The sequence below is a fragment of the Giraffa tippelskirchi genome, chromosome 1 (genome assembly GCF_054371585.1).
Source record: "Giraffa tippelskirchi isolate mGirTip1 chromosome 1, T2T-mGirTip1v1.2.pri, whole genome shotgun sequence".
In the NCBI taxonomy this organism is placed as follows: Eukaryota; Metazoa; Chordata; class Mammalia; order Artiodactyla; family Giraffidae; genus Giraffa; species Giraffa tippelskirchi.
Genome location: NC_137275.1, coordinates 42686808 through 42713210, shown reverse-complemented (window position 1 = coordinate 42713210; position 26403 = coordinate 42686808). Strand labels below are relative to the sequence as shown.

General features: G+C 42.0%; 1 protein-coding gene and 1 long non-coding RNA gene across 7 annotated transcripts in view; one reads left to right on the top strand and one right to left on the bottom strand.

Moving 5' to 3' along the window:
- KDR (kinase insert domain receptor) overlaps nt 1-26403 on the bottom strand; it is a 150980-nt gene that overhangs the window by 21773 nt on the left and 102804 nt on the right. For all 5 annotated transcript variants that reach the window (XM_081589818.1, XM_081589836.1, XM_081589807.1 and 2 more), the window contains 18 exons: nt 25282-25438; nt 24067-24190; nt 23444-23552; nt 22288-22629; nt 20118-20264; nt 18866-18997; nt 16513-16619; nt 15947-16082; nt 15254-15358; nt 13594-13707; nt 12928-13016; nt 12189-12342; nt 10188-10285; nt 7605-7727; nt 7341-7452; nt 6983-7082; nt 6467-6572; nt 5144-5295 (listed from right to left, as the gene is read on the bottom strand). In XM_081589818.1, the coding sequence (XP_081445944.1) occupies nt 5144-5295; nt 6467-6572; nt 6983-7082; nt 7341-7452; nt 7605-7727; nt 10188-10285; nt 12189-12342; nt 12928-13016; nt 13594-13707; nt 15254-15358; nt 15947-16082; nt 16513-16619; nt 18866-18997; nt 20118-20264; nt 22288-22629; nt 23444-23552; nt 24067-24190; nt 25282-25438 (2407 nt within the window). The remainder of the gene's footprint in view (nt 1-5143; nt 5296-6466; nt 6573-6982; nt 7083-7340; nt 7453-7604; nt 7728-10187; nt 10286-12188; nt 12343-12927; nt 13017-13593; nt 13708-15253; nt 15359-15946; nt 16083-16512; nt 16620-18865; nt 18998-20117; nt 20265-22287; nt 22630-23443; nt 23553-24066; nt 24191-25281; nt 25439-26403) is intronic.
- Nucleotides 5212-9168, top strand: LOC145545404 (uncharacterized). Of its 2 annotated transcripts, none has more exons than XR_014082062.1 (2): nt 5212-5414; nt 7309-9168. It is a non-coding gene; the product is annotated as an uncharacterized LOC145545404 (long non-coding RNA). The 2 variants fall into 2 exon arrangements; XR_014082056.1 differs by having other exon boundaries at nt 5212-6899.

Sequence of the window (26403 nt, the reverse complement as noted above, 5' to 3'; positions counted from 1 at the left end):
GGTGGTATAGTTGACTGCAGATTCCACAAGTGATACCTAAGTTCATTATCTTTGAACCACAAGTTTAATAGCGACCTTCAAAACATCCTCTGGAAAAAGAAAAACAAAACAAAAATCTTTCTCTGCTAGCACACACCGAAGGCTTAATTTCCTATGAAAGTCCATTTAAAAGTATAATATAATGGAGGGGCCTAGATGAGCCCCCTTTCCTTTGAATCTTACTTTTGAGGTCCAGGGCTGGATTGAAGACAATAACAGCAGACTTAGTGGTCAGCTGCCTACTACTTGGCTTCCTGATTGCCTGTGATTCCTCCACTAAGCTCTCAGCATATCGCCGAGTGTTTCACATCTTTATGGCCATCTCCCAGGCAAGTTATCTAGACAATGTCCACAGAGAAACCATTCCATGAAAGGTGGGCAGAGGAAACACTCTCAGATTTCACTGGGTTCAGTAAAAGATGCTGAACCCAGCAGACTCTGGAGACCACCTTCTCCTGCTATATGTAATAGAGGCTTAATGGGTAGAGGTGGGCTGAATCTCACGATCTCCTATTTTTGGCCCACAGAGTTGGGGCTGTAGTTTGAGAATCATGAGATACTCCATCTATTTCCAAGTCTACCATGGATTACACAGAATTGGGAAAGCCACGAATATATTTCTGTCCCTGTTTCCCCATCTTTAAGATGTACAGGCCAAAGCTTTCCTTCCCTCACTCACAAAGATATCTGGAGGATGAATGAGGTGATCAGTGGTGGGTGGTAAAGGATCTTAGAAAGAGCGATGACCCATCAACCAAAACTTGTTTTCCTCCTTTAAATTCCAAAGACTACCAGTTTCTTTCAAGAGTTCAGAGGACAGGACCTGTCAGACAGCACGTCACCTGTTCCTTAGGAGTGCTTCTTCCCCTACCATGTGACTTTGGGTGAGTCTGAGTGATTTTGTGAAAATCAGCCCAAGTGGAGAGAAGCAAAGTCTTTTTCATAGGAAGGGACAGCAGATTCACTCTTCACTTGAACCCCACTGTACTTCCACCCTAGCACCCTTCCAGATATGTTGCATATTCCTTGTGTTTTCTGTGACCAAGTGAAGAGAGGACTCATTTGGGCAAAGGAGGATAATGGAAACCAAGTTTCCCTCCCCTGCCCAAGGAGGCTCATTCTTCCTCTACAAAGAGAGAATGAGGTTCACCAGTGACATCCTTACTCAGGAAACCCCACGGGAAAGAGGACACAGATTGAAAAGCCTACTTCTCCTAAATCCAGTCCCTAGAAGTAGTAGTTCTACCAAATTAGTGGTACCATAGTCAATCATTTATTCATTCACTCATTCAGGAACCCTCTATTGAGACTCCCATGTGCCAGGCACTGTGTCAAATGATCCTCAACCACTGTCTCGTGGCATCTCCATGGTACCTCTCTAGATGGGTATCATTAGCCCAACTTCAGATGTGGAACTAAGACATAGAAAGGTTAAGGAACTTGTCCAAAATCACGTAACTAGAATACCTGGATTATCATCCTGAGGGCAATGAGCAGCCACTGAAGAATTTTAAGCATGAGACTGACAAAGTCAGATACACCCTTTAGAAAGATGACTCTGGGTTCAGGAAGGTAAGACCAGAAATCATGAGATCAATTAGGGAGCTATTCCACTTATCTAGGAGAAGGTAGGGTAGCTTGACTAAAAGGTGATGCCCACAGGTCTGGAGAAGTAGACAGATTCCAGAGGTATTTGGGTTGTAACATCAGGTAGAGTTGGTGAGCTTGGGCAGTAATGCAGCTGCCTTAGAAAGGCCACTTTCTTGATTTCTGAGCCCAGTAATTCCAAACATTGCTCAGCCAGTCCCAGTTGACAAGGCATTTTCATATACATTGTTGCATCTTTTCTTAACAAATCTACACGGTAGGTTTTTCTTATTTCTTATTTGGAAAAGAGGAAGTGATGGCTTAGGGAGGAAATAACTAGAACTGGAGCTCAAACTTAGGTTTCTAGAGCCCATGCAGGGTTGTTTTTGTTTGTTTTTACCTTACGCCACATTGATGCCCTTGGAATAGCATTAGGAGGGAGAAGGGAGAAGAGGGCACCGGATATGATTGTTCAATTCTTTATTAAGCATCTGATATGCATGTAGCCCTGCTCGCTTCCATGTGTGCATTGACCGTGCAGTGATATGGGGTGGAGGAGGGGGAATGTGGGCTGTGAGACAGACAAAAGGTGAAGAAAGGACAGGTTCATTTCAAGCAGTCTAATATCAGAGCCAAATTCAGGAACATCTAGACAGCGGGCTGTCTCTGGCATCAATCTACAAGGAGCATTTAAATCATCACTAGCAATTAACCAAAATGAGAAGAAAAAAAAAAAGTATGTGCCAGAACCTTTCTCTGGGAGAGAACTGAAAAGAAATCTTTGATAAGCTGCTTGCAGTGGGAGGTGAAACTCCCAGGGGAAACAGTGGAGCAACCGCAGACGGTCCCCAAACTACCCTGTAAGGAAGATGAGTTCAATTAAGATGTGTTTTCTTGCAGGAAGCATGCAAACCGGGGGCCAGAGCTGATCCGTAGGGAAATCAGAGACAAAGCAGAGTCCAGACACTAGTGGTCCTTCCTCCTCACCCTTCTCTCACATACCTCTCAGCCTCTTCTCTAAATAAATGCTGAACAAATATTTTTTAAAATAGTTAATGGGGCAAAAAATCAGGAGATTGGCTCCCATAGGGATGTCTCTGTTCAGCTCTATTTATAACACAATGAAATTGAAAATTATAAGCAGGAAGCAAGTGAGAAAGACACCTCGGCTCTCCTCCTTGACTGGCAACATGAAGATAAGAGAACAAGTCCCCTGGGAGGCACGCCAACCTCTCCTCTTGCTCCTCAGGGAAGCAGAACCACAAGAGAGCATCGAAATGAAATGTGCTGTGTGTAGACGCCTGGACTCGGCCTCTCTTTTAACCTAAATGATTAAAATGTGACCGCGGTGTCTGATTTTTAGGAAAGGAAAAAAGGTGGAGGGGGTTGAGTGGGGATGCAGACAAGAGATTCCAATTTCCACTTTATTTTTCAAATTATGGCTGGATAAAAGAGAAACTGGACTGCAGAGACCAATTCAAAAATCACAGACAGCAAATAGCAGCCAGGCCTGCGCTGGGAGTGTGGTGTCACATTTGTCCACGCTTCTGGGGACAAATGTTAGCAGCCCTGCTTCAGAAACAGCATCGCATTGGGCACTTCCATCACACATACATGACTTCATCAACTCTCGGCACCATATGCAAAGCACCCAAGCGAGCCAAGAGGCTGCCGGCTGGGTCCTCACCCCACCTGGTCACAGAAAACCCAAGGAACACAGCTCATGATCAAATGGCTTTCTGATCAAGCAGAAGGCAACAGTGTTGCAGGAATAATTACCACACCAGAAGGCCAGTTAAACTTGAACTAGGACTTTTTAAACATGGGGGTGGAAATATGGATTTTCAGATTTTCATTTCATTCCTCCTTCTATTTGAGGTCCCCTCCTTAGTATGGGAGAAAACAGCTCTGAGTTAGATGTCAGAGGAACGGGATTCATCCCTGGGATGTGTTTTAAGCAGCTCTCATAATAGCCATTATTTATTGGGTATTCTCCAGGTACCAGGCACTTAGAAACTCATTAGGCCATGTAATTCTCAAAGTCATCATTTTTGTACACCACCACTGTCCTGGCCTGGGTCACACTGAAATTTGCCCCAGATCAGAGCTGCAAAGAGCAGACTTGGGAATCCAACCCAGTTATGAAAGTCAAAGTGTTAGTAACTCAGTCATGTCCGACTCTTTGTGACCCCCCCTGGACTGTAGGCCTCCAGATTCTTCTGTCCATGGGGATTCTTCAGGCAAGAATACTGGAGTGGGTTGCCATGCTCTCCTCCAGGGAATCTTCCCAACCCAAGGGTCGAACCCAGGCCTCCGGCACTGTAGGCAGATTCTTTATCATCTGAGCCACCAGGGAAACCCAATTCTATGTGACTCTAAAATCTGGATCTTTAACCACAATATTGTATTCTTCCAGGTAACTGCTCTGAGTCTCATATTCAACATTTACATCAAAAGATAATAGTACCTACTTTGCCTAATGCTGGCAAAACCTGTTAAGAAAAAGTTCTTTCAAAAATGCCCAAAGTTCTTGACACAGATGGAAAGGACAGCTTACCAGCTGGCTTCTACCCACTCTGAGCTTTCCTCTCTCCCATGGCAGCACTCCTGCTGCCCTCCCTGTGCAAGTCCACAGGGCACACTGACCAGGGTGACTCCCCACCTGCCATCTGGCACCCTGGCCACAGGCTAGAGCTCCATCCCCCCCCCACACCCCGAGCTTCAAGGCCCCCCCTGCAGCCTGCGCACACTCAAGGGGGCAGGCTGGGCCTATACTGTCAGCGGTGCGGTTATAGGAGGAAAACACCCAAAGGGGTGGGAATGGGAACAAAGTGAAGTGAAGTAGTTCCAGGCTTATGAAAAGGCAATTTTAATATCATTTTGTAGAAACCATATCAACTCTTTCCTTATGCACAGGTGCTGGGAGAGAATAAAAAGAAAGCTGCCTTTAGAACCCTTCTACAAATCAGGAAAATACTGCAGCGCATGTGTTTTAAATAAGCCCAGAAGTCCCATTATGCAAATAAAATGCTGAAAATCAGACTTGGGAGGGGCTTCTGAAGATGTGCTGTCCAGTCTAATTCAGGACACATCCCCACGGCAACTGTATCCCAGCCAGAGAGGCAAAAGTGTGCTTTCATAAACGCATAGAACTCTTCCTTCCTGAATCTTTCCTAAGCTGTTTAAATCACATTAATAAAAGACTACATGGGGATAATTTAAATACAGATGTCTTTGTAAAATCAGTCTCTTTTTCTGGAGATTAACAAACTATGGCATTCCAGCTATTTGCAGCTGCGGGGCTTAGGATTCTGAAAGGAAGAGCTTCGGCGGCAATGTGGACCACAGATGGGAAGAGATTCACCTACCCAGGCGCCCTTCAAGGAGGACCTCTCAGGGCCAAGGGTGAACGTGCAAGTGAAATGCAGCAACTTCATACAATGTCCTTCCTCCACCCGCCTCCCCAGGATGACCCTGAAGCCCCTTCCCCCCAGGGGATGTTGACCTTAGACCGTACCTGATTCCTGCTGTGTTGTCATAATGGAATTTGGGGTCACATACTTCCTCTTCCTCCATACAGGAAACAGGTGAGGTAGGCAGAGAGAGTCCCGAATCCTCTTCCATGCTCAAGGTCTCTGATATGGGAAGAACAATGTAGTCTTTGCCATCCTGAAACAATAAACACAGAGTGCTATTGTTATGGCTTCAGTCCTTCAAGAGCCTTTACATGAAGAACAAAGCCCACGGGGGCTTCTTGTTTATGGGGAACGTGGCTTTCATATCTGAAGGTAAAACTTTAAGACAATTTTAAAAATGGCTTGTCAAAAACACAAGGGCACTTGAAAGGGATGTGTCTACGAGAGGATACTTAAGGAGCTAACAAGACACGAGATGGGCATGGGGACAACAGAGAAGTGTGGTACAATGAAGACGAAGCAGGCTGTAGTTACAGACGGAAAACAGAACAGGCAGAGCGCCACAGGGCTGAGAGATCATTTCTCCACAAAGTCTCATCTATGCCAGCCAGGTCCTTTAAAGGGCATGTCATCCAATTTTAGTCTCTACACTTGAAGGCAACAGAAAAACTGATGACAGTCTAAAGAAAAGCAATATATGCGCAGGAAAATGGGTCTTCTGAGAAAAGGTTACACAACTTAACATTATTTCATCGAGAGAAAGAAATAAAGGGCAATTTGATACCTCTCAATGTTTGGGAGGTTTATTAATAAAGACAGATTTGACCCATTGTCCCCCAGCTGTTCAGAAGAAAAGCAGGAGGAAATTGGCTTCCATTCATTGTGGTAAGAGGTGTTGACTGGAGAGTAAATAACTTTCTAAGGGTAAAGACTACAATAAAATCCTCTGATGGAAGTTATGGGGGCCTGGGATTTCATGGAGGGGATAAAAAAACAAAACATTTATTTTGCAGGATTCACATGTGTTTTTGCCTGAAGAATGTATTTAAAATTCCTTGAAATTCTGTCCACTGTTGATATTCACCCACTGTTGATATTCACTTAATCAACTAGATTTTGTTTTTTTCAATTTTGGGGTTTTGTTTGTTGTCTTTGTTTGCTTTTTTTTACTTCGTAAGAGCACCTGAAGACACCAAAATATACATCAGTAAAAATAAAAATGATCAGCTGCCAGATTATGAATTAGGATCTCATCTGTTTAAAGGGGCAATTAAGACTTTTAGAAAAGCATTACTGCTCAGATCTGGAATGTGGCTCCTCATTTAGTGGCTGAGAGGACAGCGTGGTGGCCATGAGAAGGCAGCAAAAGGGCCCTGGACACCTAAGTACTCTCTGCAGAAGCTTCTTGCATGGAGGTCACAAACCTGTTGAGCATTAGCTTGTAACAGATTTCCCAGATGTTCCACCAGCTCTGAAAACGTGGGTCTCTGATTGGGATCCCCATGCCAGCAGTCAAGCATGGTCTGGTACCTAGGGAAGCAAAACACTGATGTCATCAACTGCCTCTTTCTTCCTGATCTGATGCTGAAAATAAGCACTTGAATGAGTAAACATTTATAAAGAGTCTACCATGAGCCAAGATGCTAAATAGGGATATGAAACTATGTAAGACATAGAGCCCTACACTTGGAGCATGAAGTGTGTATAGAAAAGGAAACATCATAAATCAACATCTAGTAAAAACTGACTGGTTCGTACAGATAAACTGCTGTCATTTCAAGAAGGATGACTCTGTGCTTGAGATTATCAAGGAAGACTTCAAGGGAGAAGTAAGACGCACACTGGGCCACAAAGCAGGTACACAGAATGGAAAGTCTTCTAGGCAAGGAGAATTTTTGTGAGTAAAGAAGGAAGATAGAGAAATATGTGTAAAATCTTACATTTCTGGTGTGGTGTAGTCAGGGGCTCTCATTCTAGTTCCTTCTTTCAGACGCCTACAAAATTCCTCATCAATCTTTACTCCAGGATATGGAGAAGCACCTGAAAGAAAACAGGAATGGGACACAATTGATTAGATTTTCTCTTGCAGAAATCCGAGTCTAATTCACATATATATGAGCCTGACTCACACCTTCTTCACATGTATATCTTTTTTCTCCCTTTCTTTCTCTCTTTTTAAGATTTTTATAACCCAAAGCTTCAAAGTAAGTTTCATCCAATGAACGTGAGATACGGGAGTAACTGACTTTTATCATTTTCTTTGCAGTATGGATGGAGGAACAAGGAGAAGGGACTTACCTAAGGAAAATATTTCCCAGAGTAGGACACCAAAAGACCATACGTCACTCTGAATTGTGTACACTCGGTCAAAAATCGTTTCTGGGGCCATCCACTTCAAAGGGAGGCGAGCCTATAGGGTTAGCAGACAAACAATGAGAACCCAACTTAGCAAAAACCTGAAGAAAAAACTTCCATTATCCCTGAACACAGCTTCTCAGGCTGGCCCAGGAGAGTTTGGATTCTGCAACTTAATAGATCACAGCGTGCATCTTTGAAACTTACATCTCCTTTTCTGACATAATCTGGGTCTTTATAAATATCCCGGGCCAAGCCAAAGTCACAGATTTTAACCACGTTCTTTTCCGACAAGAGGATGTTTCGCGCTGCCAGGTCCCTGTGGATACACTGCAAAAAGAATTGTGTGCATTAGTGCTCAGCCTAGCTGATCTCTTCTACATCTGTTGTGACCTCATGCTTTAAAAAAAAAAAACCCACATCAGAAAACCAACTGATTAACAAGCACTGGGTTAACATATTTTATCAACACTTCGGGAAAAAAAAAGTCTGTGAGTTTCACTGAGACACACATCTGCTTATTCCATAAACAGCCTCGGACTCTGGAACTAAATAATTAAGTTATAGCATGCTGATGGAGTCATAAATAGACTTCTCTTGGACACAATTAAGGATGTGTTTCTGGTCACATCCACACATCCCTTTTGCCTGGCACCATATACGGTTAAAATGTGTTATTCTAAGGAGGCCCTAGAATGAATGAATGCACGGAAATCAAAAACAAGGGGCTCTCCCTGGTTTGGTGCCGTTTGTTGGTTTCTCCATTTCATATGTAACCAAAGCTGGACCAGCTCTGAGAAACTGTTCTGAGTGGGGCTCACCCTGTTTTCAAAGTGCTGGCTTATCACAGAGGCCAATGAAGGCACTCTCAGCCTCTTGCCCATCAAGGAGATTCTCTGAAGCACACAAAAGGAAAAGCCAATTCCCCTTGGCTTTCCTTCTACTGTTTTCTGTCCCTCAGTTTCTCTCTTCTCTGCATCTCCTAACTTCATCTAACTTCCTACACTAAGCAGTTCTATCTCCACTGGACAGATTTGTGACGGAACAAGAGCCTTGGGGAACATTTAGAAATGAATGAAAGGCTCGGATGAGAAACTCTTAGGTCCGTTGAACAGTGATGTGTGAGCCAAGTATGAGGGACCCCACACCTTGCATCTCTATAGTAGTTTTCCTCTGAACAAGCAAGGCACAAGGATATATTGTATAACATGCGGAATATAGCCAGTATTTTGTAATAACTGTAAATGGAGAAAAAAATTCTATAAAAATTTCAAAAAAGTTTTTTACAAAGCACATTGTATAGTATGATTAAGCAAGCCAGAAGACTCCAAAAAACACAGTCCTTCCTACTTCCTCCCCCAGGCCCTACCAAAGAGCTTCCTTTTTTGAAGCAACCAGGTGTTATTCAAGAATCAGCTGGTAGATGCAGGGAAATGAAAGGATTCTCTCCTCCACCCCTCATTCCCTTCCTTGTGAAAGGAGCCCTGACTAAATGGCAGGCTCTGGCCTTTAAAACGTAATAAAATAAAATTGTCAAGAAGGGCAGAAAGCTCTTTGGGAAAATCCTCTAAGATTCCACTTCTCTCCCTTCTCCTTGGGAGCAAGAAGACAAGAGTTCCCAGGCAGAAATCTCTGGGATCCTGAGACTCTGAAAGTTGTGACAAGCTTTTAACTCCAGAAAAAGACACAGCTGAGGGATTTCACTCGAATTTAGAAACAAACAACAAAATAAAAATGTTAAGTCCTTCTTCTCTAAGTAGGCTGCAGCAAATGCATTCTGTCAAATGAGCATTTTTCCTGAATCTTGATTTGAATCTGTCTGGTTTCATGTAAAACCAGCCACTTTACCCTTTCCAGGGTGGTGACTTCAACCTCACTCCCTCCACGATGTTTACAACCTTTGGAATGTTTGTGACTTGTCACGTACCCACCTCAGCCTTTGTTCAGCCTACTTTTCTAATTTTAGCTCTTTCAATTGCTCTCTCTAAAGTCTGTCCTTCCTGGTTTCTAATTATACTACTAACAAATACTTTTTGATGGATGGTGATGAATGTAAAAGAAATGAAAAATAGACTCTCTTACGCCAAGATATCTGCAAGGCTCAGCCCCTCACCTCTTCCAGGCCACTGGTCAAATTCCATGTTCCCCTCAAGCCATGTCCACTTAGTTTAAAATCAGTGTACAGAGAGAGGCAGATGTACATACAAACATACGGCTCCTACAGACTCTATAACTCTTTCTTGCTTATTTTTCTACACAGTACCTACCCGCATCTAAACCACTAGCTATTTCACTTGTTTCTATTGTTTGTTCCACCCACTAGAACATAATCTCCATGCAGGTAGACAGTCTGCTTACTTGCCCACACAGTGTCCTTAGTGCTTAGAACAGTGGTTCCCAAACTTTCTGGCACCAGGGATCAGTTTCAGGGAAGACAATTTTTCCATGGACTGGGGGTGAGGGGATGGTTTGGGCATGATTCAAATGCATTACATTTATTGTGCACTTTATTTCTATTACATCAGCTCCACCTCAGATCATTAGGCATTAGATCCCAGAGAGTGGGGACCCCTGGCCTAGAAGACTGCTAGCACTTGGAAGCTATTTATCACATGAATTAATTTCATGAGCTCCTTATATCTCTTCAATGAGCAGAAATGGAACCTCCCCAAAAGACTCTCTTAACAGTCCCAGGAGTGGTGAATGAATTACAGTTCCAGACAAACATGAATGGCTGGCACTGGACATCTCATTTCCAAATCTGTGATATAAAGAGATACTCTGTCTCACCTTCCGTGATGCCAAAAACTCCATGCCCTTAGCCACTTGGAAGCTGTAACAGATGAGATGCTCCAAGGTCAGGAAGTTCTTGTACAGATCTTCAGAAACTGTCAGAAGATACAGGAGCACAGAGATTGGTATTTCAGTCAGAAAGTATTTGTTTCTAAGCTTGATAGAGTAATCTTCATTTTAAAAATTGGGAGTTAAATTTCAGGAAATAGAAGCAGAGAGAAAATACTTCTCTCTTCTGTAAGTATGCTGAATCATGGTATATTATTAGCCTTCATCAAACCCTTTAGCAAAAATATTGGTTTTTTCCATTTTAGCCAAATTGGGCGAATAAATCCAGGAGGCAAAATGGAGGTGAAACTGGCATAGATAACAGGGAGGTAAAAGAGGACTTTTACAAATTTGCTGTTTTAAACTTGTTTTTTTCACGTACCGAGAGGGATAAACAATAGTTTCATATCAAGAACTCTAAAAATAAAACAACAATCTCCAGGGTCATTGAATCTTTTCTCTCCAAGCTTTGTCCTAGGATAAAGGCCAAAGGTCAAATTATAATCTACATCGGATAACTAAAAATACCAAAAATATATTTACTTCTCTCACTTTCAAGCTGAGAAAATGCTGTAAACACATTAAATCAGGCCTGTGAGGATGCTTTTTTTCCTTCAAGGATATGAACCAGAGGTGACAGGAACATCGAAAGAAAGATAAATTTATGTAAACTCATGGTATTTACTTCCGGGCAACTGGTACAAATAAACACAAAGACATTACTGGGTATTTCAACATGATCTCTTAACTTTGGTCAGATAAGATAAGACATGGCTTCTCTCCTGGAGACAAATACCAGAGTAAATGAAAACTCAGATGTAATACTAACCTTGTAAGTATTTAAAACACTTGAACCTTTTTCTCAGTGACTTTCTATGCTTAGGGCTGGAGGCCTCTCCATGAATAATTAGTGAAACCTCTTCCTTTTCCAAAAAAATAAAGGCAAAATTCCAGGCCAACACCCCTCCACTCCAATGATTCCCTCAAGCTCTTAGGTTTCCCGCTTACTGGCCACCACTTTGTGACAGAGAAGATGGGGCAGAGACTGCTCCACTTGGTGTGTGCTGGGTTATGTGAGTTCTAGACAACCTCATCATGCTTTTCTAGACCACATTCCACCTCACGCTGCCTGCTTGGCTTCTATGGGAAAGAGGTTAGTTTTATGTTCTGTGGCCTCATGTCAAAGGGAACAGAAGTGGGTTTCTTCCACTATTTCATAACAGAATTCGTCTATGCTCACGTCTCAAGAAGAGCCAGATGTCAAGAGGCCCCATCTCTTCCTCCACGGGGCTGTCTCTGCTCCTTCTGAGGGAAGTAGATATACAGGGTATCCTGAAGCTGGAAGAGGTTCTGGAAGTTAGGCTGGGAGCACAGCTCCACCCATAAAGAGCACTAAAATATCACTGGAAGCATAAGTGGATAAAGAAACAGGTATTTGCCAAGACTCCTCTGAAGAAGTATGGAAGACTTGATAAGCCACTTGGGATGGGGTAGAAACAATAGATGCCTACACTGCCTTGGAAAAGGTTGGGTATGATTAACTGAAGGACTTCTGTTGTGCTGCTAAAGCAAACAAGGTGGGGCTGAACCCCTGTGGACAATGGGGAGGCTGATCAACCACCAGGGAGTCTCCTTTGCACTGAGCTTCTCCTACTGATACATGTTGAACCAACTCTTGAAGAGCATTGGTTTGACTGTTGCCAACTGCTTAGCTCTCCCGGAGGACCGAGATATCTCAGGCTAGCCATGCTCCACTCAACCTAGCCCACTGCTTCTTTAGACCTTCTGCCCTTCACTTTTGGAGAAACTGAATGGAAGCCTTCTAGAAATTTAGCTCTTTTCCAAATATTAGGTAAGACTTTTCCAGGACAAAATTCTTTGTCACATCCCGTCACCTGGTCTGTTCCCACAAGAGCATGTATTCGGCACAGAGGAAGCAATGGCAGGTACCTTCCTCCTCCTCCACGTCACTGAGGGACTTCTCCTCGACAAACCCAGAGCTGGCTGAGCTCTGGCTGCTGGTGATGCTGTCTAAGCGGCGTTTAGGATCCATGGTGATCTCCCCAACGTATTCTTTCCCTTGCCGGAATTGCGCCCCTTTGGTCTATAAAGAAACAGATGAACAAACTCCTTGAATACCAGAAAATCTCTAAAATATAAACTATAGAAGCAACTTTAACTATTAGAAGAAGATGAGGGACATCGATTTCAGGATCATGAAATCTCTGGGCTGAAATTTTGGGCAGCTGTGCTACATCACACATTTTCTTCCATAAAGCCTGGTTCCTTTTTAACTTAGAGATAAAGGCCTTGTTTCCAGTTTCCCTCAGACACACTTCCAACATTAGGGCACTTTGACAGTGAGACTGATACTCGACAGGGCCAAATATGGCCAAGGAAGAGACAGGGTAATCCTGAGCTGGCCTCCCCTTCTCATTCCTTTTCCGTAATCACCCACCTTCCCCTACTCAGCACCACCTATAATGGGCCAGTAGATTACACTCACAAAAGCAAAACACGAGATGTGTCCTCCAGAAGGTAAAAGAGAAAAATACAACAGCCAAGAAACTAACACGAAATGATTCCTCACAAGTTCCTCACAGAATTTTACCAAAACAATTAATCTGTATCACTTTGAGTTTTCCTCTGCTTTACAGTGTGGCCACAGTTGAGGTAGAAAAGGACATACCTTGTAGGGGACAAATTCATTTCTCTTGCTTCTTAAGTAAGTTGACAGGTTTCCAAACTTGCAGAATTCCACAATCACCATGAGTGGCCCTGCAGACAGCACAGCATGCCAAGAAGGAAAAATGTATTTCCACTCATGTTTCTCACCAAGTGTTTAATACATCAGTGAGTCAGAAAACATCACAGACAAGGCTACAACCTTTCACTGGAAACAGGATCATAGAAATCAGCTGCTTGCCATTCCCTTACATTGTAATTTTTTTTTTTTTCTAACAGGCAATTCCGTAAAAGCTTAGTCAAAATTTCAGAAGAAAATCCACCCACTTGCTTTTCAACACAATCACTTGAGCTGATTTCATTTTAGGGGGAACTACTCTTCAATTCCTTTGCTCTCAAATTTGGGAAGAAGTTTACTTTTCTTCTCTGAACACCTTTTACATAGGAAACAAACTGTATTATAGTGATATGGCATTTTTTAATTCATAGGAAGTTCTAGAATAATCTATAGTTCCCATTAAATCTCCATGAAATTTATTTATATCTAGGAATCTGCCACAGTTTCCTAACTTAAGGAAACCAAGGCCATGGGAGTTGGGTGGTTCCCTCAAATACCAGCAGAAAAGTATATGCTGAAATCCCCCAACCAGAGCCATCCACAGACACTCACCCCCTGGCTTGGTACAGGCACCAAGAAGATTGACCACGTTGAGATGGTGGCCAATATGAATAAGGATCTTGAGTTCAGACATGAGGGCTCGGTGTTCACTGTGTGTTGCTCCTTCTACAGACACGGAACAAAGAAGGCAATCAAACATGCGGGCATTACCTTAGGAGGAAGGATGCCACACTGCATGCATCTGTGCAACTTTCCCTCCAGGGATAATATAAATATGAGCCAATTTACAGACTAGCTACATTAAAAGACAAATATAAGTTATGTTTTATAATTCTAGATCAGATTCTTTAAATGCATCCACAAAGCTTGATATTTGAAGGAAGCCATTGTGAGGTCTTCTTGCAAAGTGGAGAAATAACATCTGTAAATGAAATCATGCCCAGATTTTCTTCTTTTACAAAAGTGGATTTTCACATATCAGGTTTACCATGCTTCTTAGGGCCTGATTATTTCAGTGCTTCCTCATAAGGAAGCAACATCATGTATTAAATATCCTCATGTGTTATGGGCTCTGCTGAAGTTCCCATCAATCTGTGCTGAGCAGGAAACTTAACAAGGGCCAGCTGGCAAAGCCAGTTGGCACATAAGGCTGATAAGGCTAAGACTGTGAGTTTGATCCTGTCCAGACGGGTACACTTCACTGTGATTCACAGACATGGTCCACGCCTCAGACCCTGATGAGCCACCTCAAAATTACACACCCCCTTGTCCACAAGGGAGAAGAGGCAAAAGGAGAGAGATGGCTTCAAAATGCACAAGACCTATTGGCAAAGGATCAGCAGCACTGTCTCCATCAGTGAAAGCACATCACAATGCCTGCACAGAGCTTTATAGGCATGACCTCCCCAAATTAAAATGAGAAGACCAGAATACCATTACTATTAGGCTTAACAATTGTTTGTTGTTATTGTTTAGTTGCTAAGTCATGTCCAACTCTTTTGCAACCCCATGGACTGTAGCCCGCCAGACTCCTCTGTCCATGGGATCTCCCGGGCAAGAATACTGGAGTGGATTCCCATTTCCTTCTCCAGGGGATCTTCCTGTCCCTGGAATCAAACCCGTGTCTCCTGCATTAACAGGCAGATCCTTTACCTCTAAGCTACCAGTGAAGCCCCTAACAATTGTTTATGAAACTTTTAATTCTTAAAATGTCACCCATAATCCTTTTTTCCCCAGCACAACCATTTTTTTACATATTATCTTTTATATACTCCAATTCTAGGCAATATGGCTACTATTTTTACTTCTTAGATCAAATTTCTTTTTCTGCTTCTTGATTGTCTATAGTTATCTTGCTAATGCACCACAGTACACTAAGAAACAATTTTGAAGTAACCAAGCTTTTATTTTCCTATGGCCCAGCAACTAAATATATATATAGTTGTAAAAGCTGTTTCTTGTACGAGGGCTCTCAGGCAAGGTGGGGGCTGTAGGGTAGCTGAAATCTATCCCAACTTTGCCTGCCAGGCCATGGACCCTGGCATGAGAGGAACTTTTTATCCAGTTTGCCCAAAGGCATTATATAGTCTGGTTGCAAGTCTGGCTAGTGGGGCCATCTAGCCACAAAGCCACTGATACAAGCCTTTCATCATGTTTAAAGGATGGGATGAAACAGATAGAGGGACATATCACCATATAGTTTTGCTTTTACCTTTCAACATTTTGACAGCCACTGTCTTGCAGGTTGCTGTCTTGTCAATTCCAAAGGCATCTGCTTCAATCACTTGTCCAAAGGCACCACGACCAAGAGGCTTACCTAGAGTCAACAACAAAACAGACATGGATTTGATCACTACCGAAACCATAGGCAGAGATTTTGACTTGACGGGATGACCATACATCCTAGTTTCATGGATGGTCCTGTTGACCCCCTTGTCCTGGCTTAGTGATTTAATACTTCCCTCTGTCCTGGTGGCTCTGATGGTAAAGAATCTGAGTGCAATGCGGGAGACCTGGGTTCGATCCCTGGGTTGGGAAGTTCCCCTGGAGAAGCGAATGGATACCCACTCCAGTATTCTGGCCTGGAGAATTCCCTGGACAGAGTTGCCTAGCAGGCTACAGTCCATGTGGAGGGCAAAGAGTCAGACACACCTGAGAGACTTTCACTTCACTGGGCTTCTCCCAGTTCCTCGTCATCTTCACTCTCCGAATGTCTTGCTCTGAGCGATTATACAAGGAGCCTACTTCTCAGTGACTGAATGGATGATTACTCAAATTCAAGAGATGAAATGAATTTTCTAAACCAGAATCTAACATTTGAATAGACTAGATCTGTCATCAGCTTAAACGAGGATGAGACGGCCTGGTAAACCCAGTATCAAATCAATATCGATTGAAAACACACCTAGTTTCAGCCGGTCTCTGGGGAATTCCCATTTGCTGGCATCATAAGGCAGGCGTTCACAGTGCTCATCCAAGGGGAGTTCGTCTGGATCCATGACGATGGATAAGTAGCCCGTCTTCAGTTCCCCTCCATTGGCCTGGAAAGCATTACTCTGTCCAGTCACACACACTCTGTTGTTTGGCTGTTGTTTTGTGTGCTTGTTATTGTTGTTTTATAGAGGTCCCATTCTTGGTGTCTCATTTTCTAAATGGCTCATGGAGTGTGAGGGTTGTCCTAGTATAATTCTGTTCCCAGTGTCCCCTCAACCCCCAAATGAGCTCAGAGTTTAATTTTCAAATCTTAATTACACTAGACAGTCCAAGCCCATTTCTTCTCTAGTTGCTTCTATCAATTAAAGCCCAGCGGTCCAGCCAAAAAGTAAGTGGGTAAGAACGTTATTGTATAGAAATAAAATTGTGCCTATTGAGCCAATAACAATGGAAAGAATCAACTCAAAGAACTCCAGTCAGCTTTCATTAATCATGAAAACCAATGTGAATGGGACAGAAGGAAAATTATTCTGTTACCCGCTTAACGGTCCGTAGAACGATGACAAGAAGTAGCCAGAAGAACATGGCAATCACTGCAGTACCTACTAGAATAATGACTTCCAAGTTTGTCTTTTCCTGGGCACCTGGCAATACACAAATGAATGAACATCAACAACTGGAAACTCATACCTTTTGACGTGAAATAACAAAGTTCAATCACTAAAGCAAAATTTCCATCTTATGAACTCAGAAAAATCCTAGGCATTAATAGTCACAATCTCTAACTTGGATGGAGCTTATAATATTAATGGATAATTCAAAGTTTGCAAAACATTGCTCATGAAAACGTTAAAATTCTAAAGTAATTAAGGAGAGAAATATTAATATCTTAAAAGGCAAACAAAGTGTTTGTAAGAGCAGACTTTGATGGAAAGAAAACAGATCATGTTCTATAGAGAAGAAAAGTACTATATTTGGATAAAATAAATGTTTGATTTTGTGCTGATAGTCTATATTTTGATCTGTATGGAGTTTGAGGAGGATTGTTTAAGAAAACAAGTAGGGAAATAAATGTATTTCTTCAGCCAGAGAATCATTGGTGACCACGCACCTACTAGGTGCACATCACTTGAAACATGTCATGCCACTTAAGTCTTCTCAATAACCCTCAGTTTTCAGATGGAGAAGACGCTCAGAGAGAATTACGCTATTTCACCAAGGGCACACAACAAGTTGCTGGAATGGCCAAGAATTAAACAAGGTCTGTCGAACACCGGCTAACATTACATTACTCCATCCTCATGTGGTAGTAGCCTCAGAGAGGAAAGAGAAAAAGCTGAGGTGAGTGCGTGAGTACACAATCACTCATGAAAGGACAGAGAAGAGAAAAAGCTGAAGGTCAGCAAGGAAGCTGCGGATGCTCAGGACTCCAGAAGACAGCTCTGAGAGGGGAAAATTCAGCCTGGAGGAGGCTTTCAACTAAGAGTGATTAGCAAAGTGGTGATAAGGAAGCAATTATCACTTAGGGTCACCCGCCTGCTGGAGGAGTGCAATGTGAATCAAACTGGGCCACAAGCTGTGAGTGTGGCTCAGGCAGCCTCAAGAAGACAGGAAGACAAGTAATTAATTAGTTAGCAAAATAAGAGTTACAGTTGAGAGACAAGCATCAAGTATGCTTGGAAGCAAACAGACTTTGTTTCTCTGGTGGTCTTACTGAAGGATTTCTCTATTTATACATAGAGATTGAAACGTCTGTTCAGAGTAGGAAGTGCAAAGATACAACTGTCTGTATAAGTTGGTGTATTAATACTCCCATATGAACATTTGGGAAACCAGCAGGAGCATTATATATGTACCTCATCCTTTCTTAATATTCTCTCCTGGTGAAAAGTAAACATAATCTGAGTGCCAATGTTACCTAGTTAGGCCTCCTTGAAATCAGCTGCAGAAAGCTAATAGAGCTGAGGCACGGCATGGGAGAGAACTGGAAATCTCCCTTAGGATTTTCCCTAAAGCATAAAGCATTTTGAATGTAACCAGTCACCATGTCACTTGAAATCTTTATTTGCAAGTGCAGGTTATAAAATGGCAATAAGCCTACAGATTCGAAAAGAAGTCAAAGTATTGAGATGTAATACTCGGCAACACAGATTAGACAGATTAAAGGGACTAAAATCTAGACCTTGAGAGACAAATTAGGATGAGTTCATAGAAATCTGTCAATTCCTCCATCTATCACCACTCCTCTCCTTTCCCCTGCACACCATTCCTTCACCCACATGATACAGTTTCATTGTCCCGCTCATGGGTTATTTTTTTTTTTTAAAGATAGGAATACACTTTTGAAGATAAAATATTCTGTCACAAATTACCTTTCCCATCTGAGAAAAATGATTTCACATCATTCCTGCATATTCATTTAGATAAGAACCGCAAATTTTCCACTTCAGAGAAGCAATGGTCCATTGTTCACAGCTGAATCTTAATTATCTCCAGTCCAATAAAAACTATGAACCTTTGTGACTATCTAGATAGCACTGATTTTCATGACTAGGCAGTAATTCTACCCAATAAATATAGGGGCTTAATTTTCATAACTAGTTAATTGAGCCAGTCTTATGAAGAAAGAATCAAGGAAAGAAAGACATTCCACCTGCCAGGCTAAAGAATTTTTCTACAATGAGAACTGCAGGGATAGAAATGTGATGCAAGCAGAATTAAAATAACATTAATTATGTTTTCTGGTTAAAATAATATATATTTATAGTAGAAAACTTACAAAGTACAAAGAATATTAAAAACCAGCCATAACCCTCCCACCCAAAGTACTTGAGTACAGATACAAGCTAATTTTTAAAAGCAATCGGATTGTCTATGTATTCCCACTGACCTTCTACTATGAAAAATGCCTCCACTTTTGCACACCCAAGAACACTGCATGCCTGGCAGGTGTACAGGCCTTCATCTTCCTTCCTCACCCTGCGGATAGTTAGGTTTCGGTTCCCATCTTTTAGCACAATGCCTGAGAAAAGGGGGAAATGCAGTTTTTGTTTTATTTTTAAATTTTTATTGGAATATAGTTGCTTTATAATGTTGTGTTAGTTTCTACCGTACAGCAAAATGAATCAGCTATATGCATACATATATCTGTTCTTTTTTTGGATTTCTTTCACATTTAAGTCGCCACAGAGCATTGCGTCGAGTTCCCTGTGTTGTAGAGCTGTTGTTGTTTAGATGCTAAGGTGTGCCTGATTCTTTTGCAGTCCCATGGACTGTAGCCAGCCAGGCTCCTTTGTCCATGGGATTTCCCAGGCAAGAATTACTGGAGTGGATTGCCATTTCCTCTTCCAGGGGATCTATCCAACTCAGGGTTCAAACCCATGTCTCCTAAATTGACAGACGGATTCTTTACCACTGAGTCATCTGGGAAGCCGTGCTATACAGTAGGGTTTATATTTTATGGTGTGGTCTGGTGGAGCTTTCCAGGAAAAAAAATATTAATATACATGTTTCCCTTTATCTTTGGCTAGTGTCTGACTCCAAAGAGTCAGGGTCAACTTCTATCTCAGCACCCGTGGCTTCCATGAGAATTCAGCAGGCTCTGGATACTTGGGCTCTGAGTCTACAAAATGAGTCAGACCATGGACACTAATACTGCTTTTTGTTCTGCCTAAAACAAATCAAGAAACAACATGGATGTTATACTGTATGACCCTTCTATGTGGAATCTAAAAAATAAAACAAGCTAGTGAATATAACAAATAAAAAGCAGACTCACAGATACAGAGAACAAAGCAGTGATGACCAGTGGGGAGAGGGGAGCTGGTGGGGGAAGATACCATAGGGTCAGGGATTAAGAGGAACAAACTACTATGTATAAAATAAATAAGCTACAAGGATATATTGCATAGCACAGGGAATATAGTCCATGTTATGCAATAATGATAAACAGAGTAATAATCTTGAAAAGTTGAGAATCACTATGTTGTGCACCTGAAACTTAAATAATATTGTACATCAACTATACCTTAATAAAAATAAATGAGTAAGTAAATAATTTTTTAAAAAGATATAATATGGACTTTAGTCAATATCTCTAGGAAAATTATGCAGCCAAAGTGAGATAGACATGCTCTGTTCACCTGAGTCCTCCACAAGCGTCTCATTATCTTTAAACCACGTAATCTGTGGAGAGGGATTCCCAGATGCTGTGCAGGAAACTTCGATGGTTTCACCAATACTTGTTGTCTGATTCTCCAGGTTTCCTGTGATCATGGGTGCCATGCGCTCTATGTACACACACACACACACACACACACACAAATTACAGGACATTTAGTTATGACTTTTGAAGTGGTTTTCATATCAGTAAACTATTAAACCATTTAGTAAACTATTAACTTACTAAGCTGAAAATACACAAGAGGTGGACAACAGGAGTGCTGGTCACTGAGCAAAGTTAAATGAAACAAGTCAGTTCAGACAGATTACTGCATCTCTAAACATTCATACTAGTGATTCGATCTGGTAATCAACACAAAATTAAAGTTGTCATTCTTATGGACTTCCCTCCTATCAAATAGATAGACAGATAGATAAATTCTAGCCACTGATACCCAAGAATTCTGCCATGTTTCTCTTGGAAAATGTATAACTTCAGTGCAACTCAAAAAGAACACCTTATATTTATTTGGTATTTTTTACAAAACTCATTTGTCCTACTTCTGTTGCTCACTGTCAACTCTATGATGGGAGTAATAGTCTTATTTTGAAGATGAAATGGGTTAAACAACTTGTCCAAGCCCCTGTAACTAAGTTAACAGCTGAATTCCGAATCTAGTTAGCCTAAAAGGTTAGTTCAATACTATTTCCACTAAAATATAGACAAAACAATAATATGCTAACAAAAGTCAAAGATTTTTTTAAAAAATGAAGCCCACGGGTACTTGTTTAAATGTACAGGACAACTTTAGATTTAACCTTTCCTACAAATCAGCAAAATGCTATGGAAATAACTTGTCCAAACCAACTGAATATCGAAAGGAATTTTGCTGAAAGAATCCACTTCAACATTTGGCAAAACGACAGTACCTCAACAGTGAACTGCACTGGGGCTTAAGCAAATGGACTCTAGCCTAGTTCCAAGAATAATTTTGGGAAAACAACCTGAGAGTCCTTAGGGAAGCAAACCAGCCCACTGTGAGCCAGTGGTTCCTGGGCATGTCAAGCTGGGAGCCTCCTCTACATCTCTTTCTGAAGTTTTTCATTAGCTTGAATCCAGACCAGTCACCAAGATGAACAGAAAAACCATGCTCATATAAGGGCTGTGATCTGAAGAGCCTTGGGATGACTACACTCAAAAAATCTCTTCTTTTGACACCAGAGTCTTAACACTAGCAAAATCTATCCTAGCTCCCGCCTGAAAATATGTCAAGGCCTTTGAAGATATTATTCGTCTGAAACTACAGTATAAATTAGCTTATCTGGGCAGTTCTCCTTAAAAAAACAGAACAGATGCATCCTAGAAACTAGGAAGGGACACTAAGGAGATGAGAAAATGAGAAGAGAGGGTGCAAAGAGAAACTCTCTAAATTTGCCTGATTTCCCCAGAGACAGTCATGGCTGCACAGATTTTGTGCAAGGTGAAATGTTAGAGGAGATGTAGAGAGTGGCTTCATGTGGAACTTACAAAGCCTTTTGCTCATTAGAATGATCAACTCATTGACCTTGGGCTGTACCACAGAGGTACACACACTGAGTGCAGCACCAGTGTTAAACAACCCCATCACCACATTCTCCAGGCAGCAAATGTCTTATCAAGCAATATGTGCCACTATCTTCTATGTCTGGAGCTCAGCAAGGAGTAAAGCAGAAAACAGTCCCAGTTTTCATGGACACAGAGCATTCACTGGACTACGACAGGTTGTCTGTGTTCTCATCCTACCCACCTAGTCACCACTGTGACCTTCCAGCACCCTCCAAGCTCATGGTGGGCATTCACACATACATGTCTATTTAAATAAATGAATGCTCAAGAATGAGGCAGAAATGTCCTTGGTTTAGGGTAATCCCCTGAAGATAGCAGTGAGCGACCCCACCATCAGGGTTGGAAAGAAAAGGATTATTTTCGCTTTTTAATACATCACTTCAGCATGATTAGGTTCCTTCTGCCTTGAGGACTTTCGGTGAGTCAGATGTGAGCTCATCTGTCTAATGTATAAGCACATAGAGGACAATCTTCTCATGGGCCCTGAAAGCATTACATTGAAGGCATCCCAACTGCCTCTGGATGGTCCAGAGTGATCGCCCTACCTAGGACTGTGAGCTGCCTGGCCACACAATGTCTTTTCTTAGTCTTCCTGTCCTGAGCAAAGCAGACATAGTCTCCTTGGTCCTGCAAGGATGCATTCTGCAGCTCCATGATCAAGATGTCATTTGTGCCGTTAGACATCATGGTGGCATTCATTTTCCAAAGAGCATCCAAGTTCTTGCAGACAGGTGTGGGTAAATCACCCATGTGGATGGGCAGGGCCTGTGGGCCGAGTTTGTACCACGTCAGGTTCTCAAACATAGTTCTGTCCGCGGAACACCGCAGAGACACATTCTCCTGCTCGGTGGGCTGGGTGCCGGGTTGCAACGTGATTTCAGGACCCCCTGAAATGTAAAACCCATGGTTAGGAGATAGTGATTTACCTTGGGCTTTCTGCTACTGCTTTCGTGTTGCCTTCAGTCTGCAATGAAGCACCAAGAAAAGTGAAGCCCTGGCATTCCCAGACAACAGAATACAAAGAGACAACCAAACTGGACAATGTGATTTCAAAATGTATTGTTTTGCTAAAACACATTATTTGGAAATGCAAATGAATTCCTCAGATATTTATAAAGTCTCCACTTGGAGTCTAAGTATGGTTTTAAGATTAAAAAATTCAAATTGAAAGAGGATAATTATAATATGAGATTTACAAATTTAATTCCTCACTGATATGTAATACTCACCGACAGGAAAGCTACGTTTATTACCATGAATTGGCCCAGACCAAAATATTTTATCCCAGTCAGCGAAAACCAAACCGTAAATTAAGATGAACAGCCAAAATCGGCAGCATTGGGATGGCACTGCTCCAATGTCATTACAACTGTCTCCCCAAAACCCAACTTTGTCAACTGTTCAACAGCAAGCCCATAAATATTGATTGAATCTCGCTAAGCCAATCACTGTGCTAAGACTCTGATGACAGAGACAAAAAACATGGCGCAGGACCTGAGGGTCAAAATCAACTGTTCTCTCTCCTGTGAAGTCAAATGCACTGACTTCACATGAGTCCAGGAGCTACCTGAGGAGTTCTCTTCTATGAACAAAAGCATCGATTATCCACTCAAGTTCCCTTCCTAAAGCCATTGCCACTCATGGGAACAGTCAGGATGACAGAGTATCTATCAGCCAGCCCAGCCCCTGGAGAGCACTTACTGGTCACATGGAAGGAGATAACCCTCTCTCCTTTTCCAGCTTTGTTCACTGCTTCACATTTATACAGAGCGGACACATTGGCCACTTGGATAACGAGAGTACTTACAGTCTGTGAAAAAAATAAATCCCAGGCCATAAACAATGGAGCCCATGTTTATGCACATGCCCTCAGACTAAAACTCAGTGTCCCCCCTGCACTGCTGTGACCTGCCTACTCCACTCATACTCCAGTACTGACTGCACTCAAATCCATACAATTATAATTATGCTGGTGCTACTCACACATCATATAGAATGAGCTTTGGAACCACAAAATTAAAAATGTTTTAATACAACATTACATACCTTTTCTCACTTTCATGTTTATAAAATCAGAACTACCATACAGCTGTTGTACAGAGTTAATGGCATATGTATTTTGTTTCTCTGATACAGTAATAGCAAGTCAATAGTGCTTCTAAAAGTCAATGGTGTTTTTCAAACTGACTTAATATGCTAGTATTTTATCATTCCATTTATCTGAGTCAATCTCCAATATTCCTCACCTATTATTTTACCCTGCTTTCAGTCCATCCTTCCATAAAAGAGAGACAGATTTTCAAATTCAAAAACTTAAAACTCACTTTGTTTCTTCCTTCAATTAGGGCAATCTGATTTTTGTTGACTTCGATTTTGTTTCCCCCCTGGAAGTCCTCCACGTTTCTCCATTCCTTACAAGCATATGGGTTTGTGGTCAAGGCAGCGAGGCTGTAAGACAAAGGTAACAGTTGATGTCATGACTTAATTTTCCTTTAATTCAAATCAGTATCAAGGAAAGGAGTCAGACTTTGGTTATTACGTTCTTAGAAATAACTTCGAATGCACTCCACTGAGTTACAAGACTTGGCGCCAATTAAAAATAGGCCTCGGCAATGGAGGAAAAGGTTCTAGGTAGATTCATTCAGGATACAGGAGGGAAGCAGCTATTCTGGGAACAAACCTCCATTCATAAATTGGATCGACAAGACAATTCAAGTTAATTTAGTTCAAAGGAAGGTAAGGAAACTAAGAAGCCATTGGGCTTCTTAAAGTAATTTCCCTGGGACTGTAGCCTTGTGTAGGAAACGGTCAGCATCTGAGGAAGAAACTAGAGGGGCCATCTCAAAAACAACAACAGGAAGTGCACTGCTTAGGGTGGTGGGTGACTTGCTGTTGCTGTTTTTCCTAAGGATGTCTGGACTTGTGTGTTAGGACCTGATAAGCCGGGCCTGAGACTCTGAGGTCTATCACTCCCTTGCAAACATCAGCACTTCCTCTGAGATGGACCTTCTCACAGATAAGGAGATTGGGGTATTCACTGGCTGACTGGCATAGGAAGAAAAACCAAGGACTGGCAATTAACAAAGTGGCAAAGAAACTGCATTCAGAGAGGTAGACATAAGGGCTAATTAGAGAGAGCTAATCTCAAAGCAGGATACCCCAAGGAATGACATCTCCTAAGGACATAGCACAGAGAAAGATGGAAGAAGATGAAGAGTACTGCTTGAGGAATAACCTTAGAGATAGCCTTCTTGGCTTAGAATAGAATTGTATCATAGCATGGCTATGTCCACCAACAGAGGAGTGGATAAAGAACTTGTGGTTCCTATTTGCAACAGAGTACTACTCTGCCGGATAAAAGAATGAAATAACGCCATTTGCAGCAACACGGGTGGACCCAGGGATTATCATAGTAAGTGAGGTAAGCCAGACAAAAACAAATACTGTCTGTTATCACTCACACCGGAATCTAAAGAATAAAACAAATAAATAATTTTTAAGTGCAAAAGAGCAGGCGCAAAGGGCGTGGTCCTACTCACGTGGGCTGGTAGGTGCACTCTGTCTCCAGCTGCCAGTACCAGCGAATGTGACTTGGGGGAGGAACAGCATAGACCGTGCACGTCAGCGTTTGGGAAGTGCCGTACTGGTACGAGTCCACGGGAGACAGCAGAGATTTCTCACCAATCTGAGGTGGGACTGGAGGTGAGAAAGACAACTTTTGAACTGACAGTCAGCTTTGAGGAGTGGAAAGTGGCAGTTTTCAGCAACCAGCGCCTGCGTTTTTCCAAGCATAGGATTTTTGCCCCCATTTGCTTTTTCAAAGCGCATTTAGACTTGCAAACAGGACACCTGACTTCTAGTGATACTCATGATAATAATAATCAACTAGTAAGATGGGTGACTGTGTGCCAGTCTCACTGCCCTGTGATTCACTTTTCTCATCTGCATCAGCAGGAGAGCTCTCCTCGCCCTTCCAATTTCATAAGACTGGGCAAGCCTCCAGAAGGAAAATACTGTAGTTGTGAATAATACAGTAAGCAGATGTACTATGTGTTGAACATTGTTCTAAGTGCTTTACACCAACTTATTCACTTAATCCTCACAGCCACTATTACTGTTCTCCACTTTACATATGAGAAAAATTGAAAAGTGAAATGACTTGACAAGGGCACCCACCCTGCCTCCTTCTCCATGTCTCCCTCCTTCTTCACCTTCCTGCCTTCCTTCCTCTCCCTATCCTTTCTTATCTTCTTGCTTTCCTCCCTCCATTCCTTCCCTGCCTGACCTCCTTCTTTCCCTTTTTTGTTTTTGGCTCCAAAGTCATTAATGTGAAACTATCTTCTCATCACTACCAACTTAAGGCCCAAGATTATACTTTCAAAACTTGACTTCTTTTTAATGCTTGTTTAGAGAGGAGGGTAAATGCTAGGGTGAATCAAATGTGGAGTGACTTCCTGGATGAATGAGATGGTTATTCACTGTCCATTCTTACATCTTTATTTCTTGTTCATTTCCTTCTCCCCACCCTTCCTACCAGCTTCTCTCTGCTTCCAAACCCCTATATCCAACTGGCTCCTAAATGACATTTCTGGAACCTGTTATCTTTAAAATACTCCTTGAAGCTGATGTCCCAGCAAAGAAATGAAGCCAAGCTCAGACAT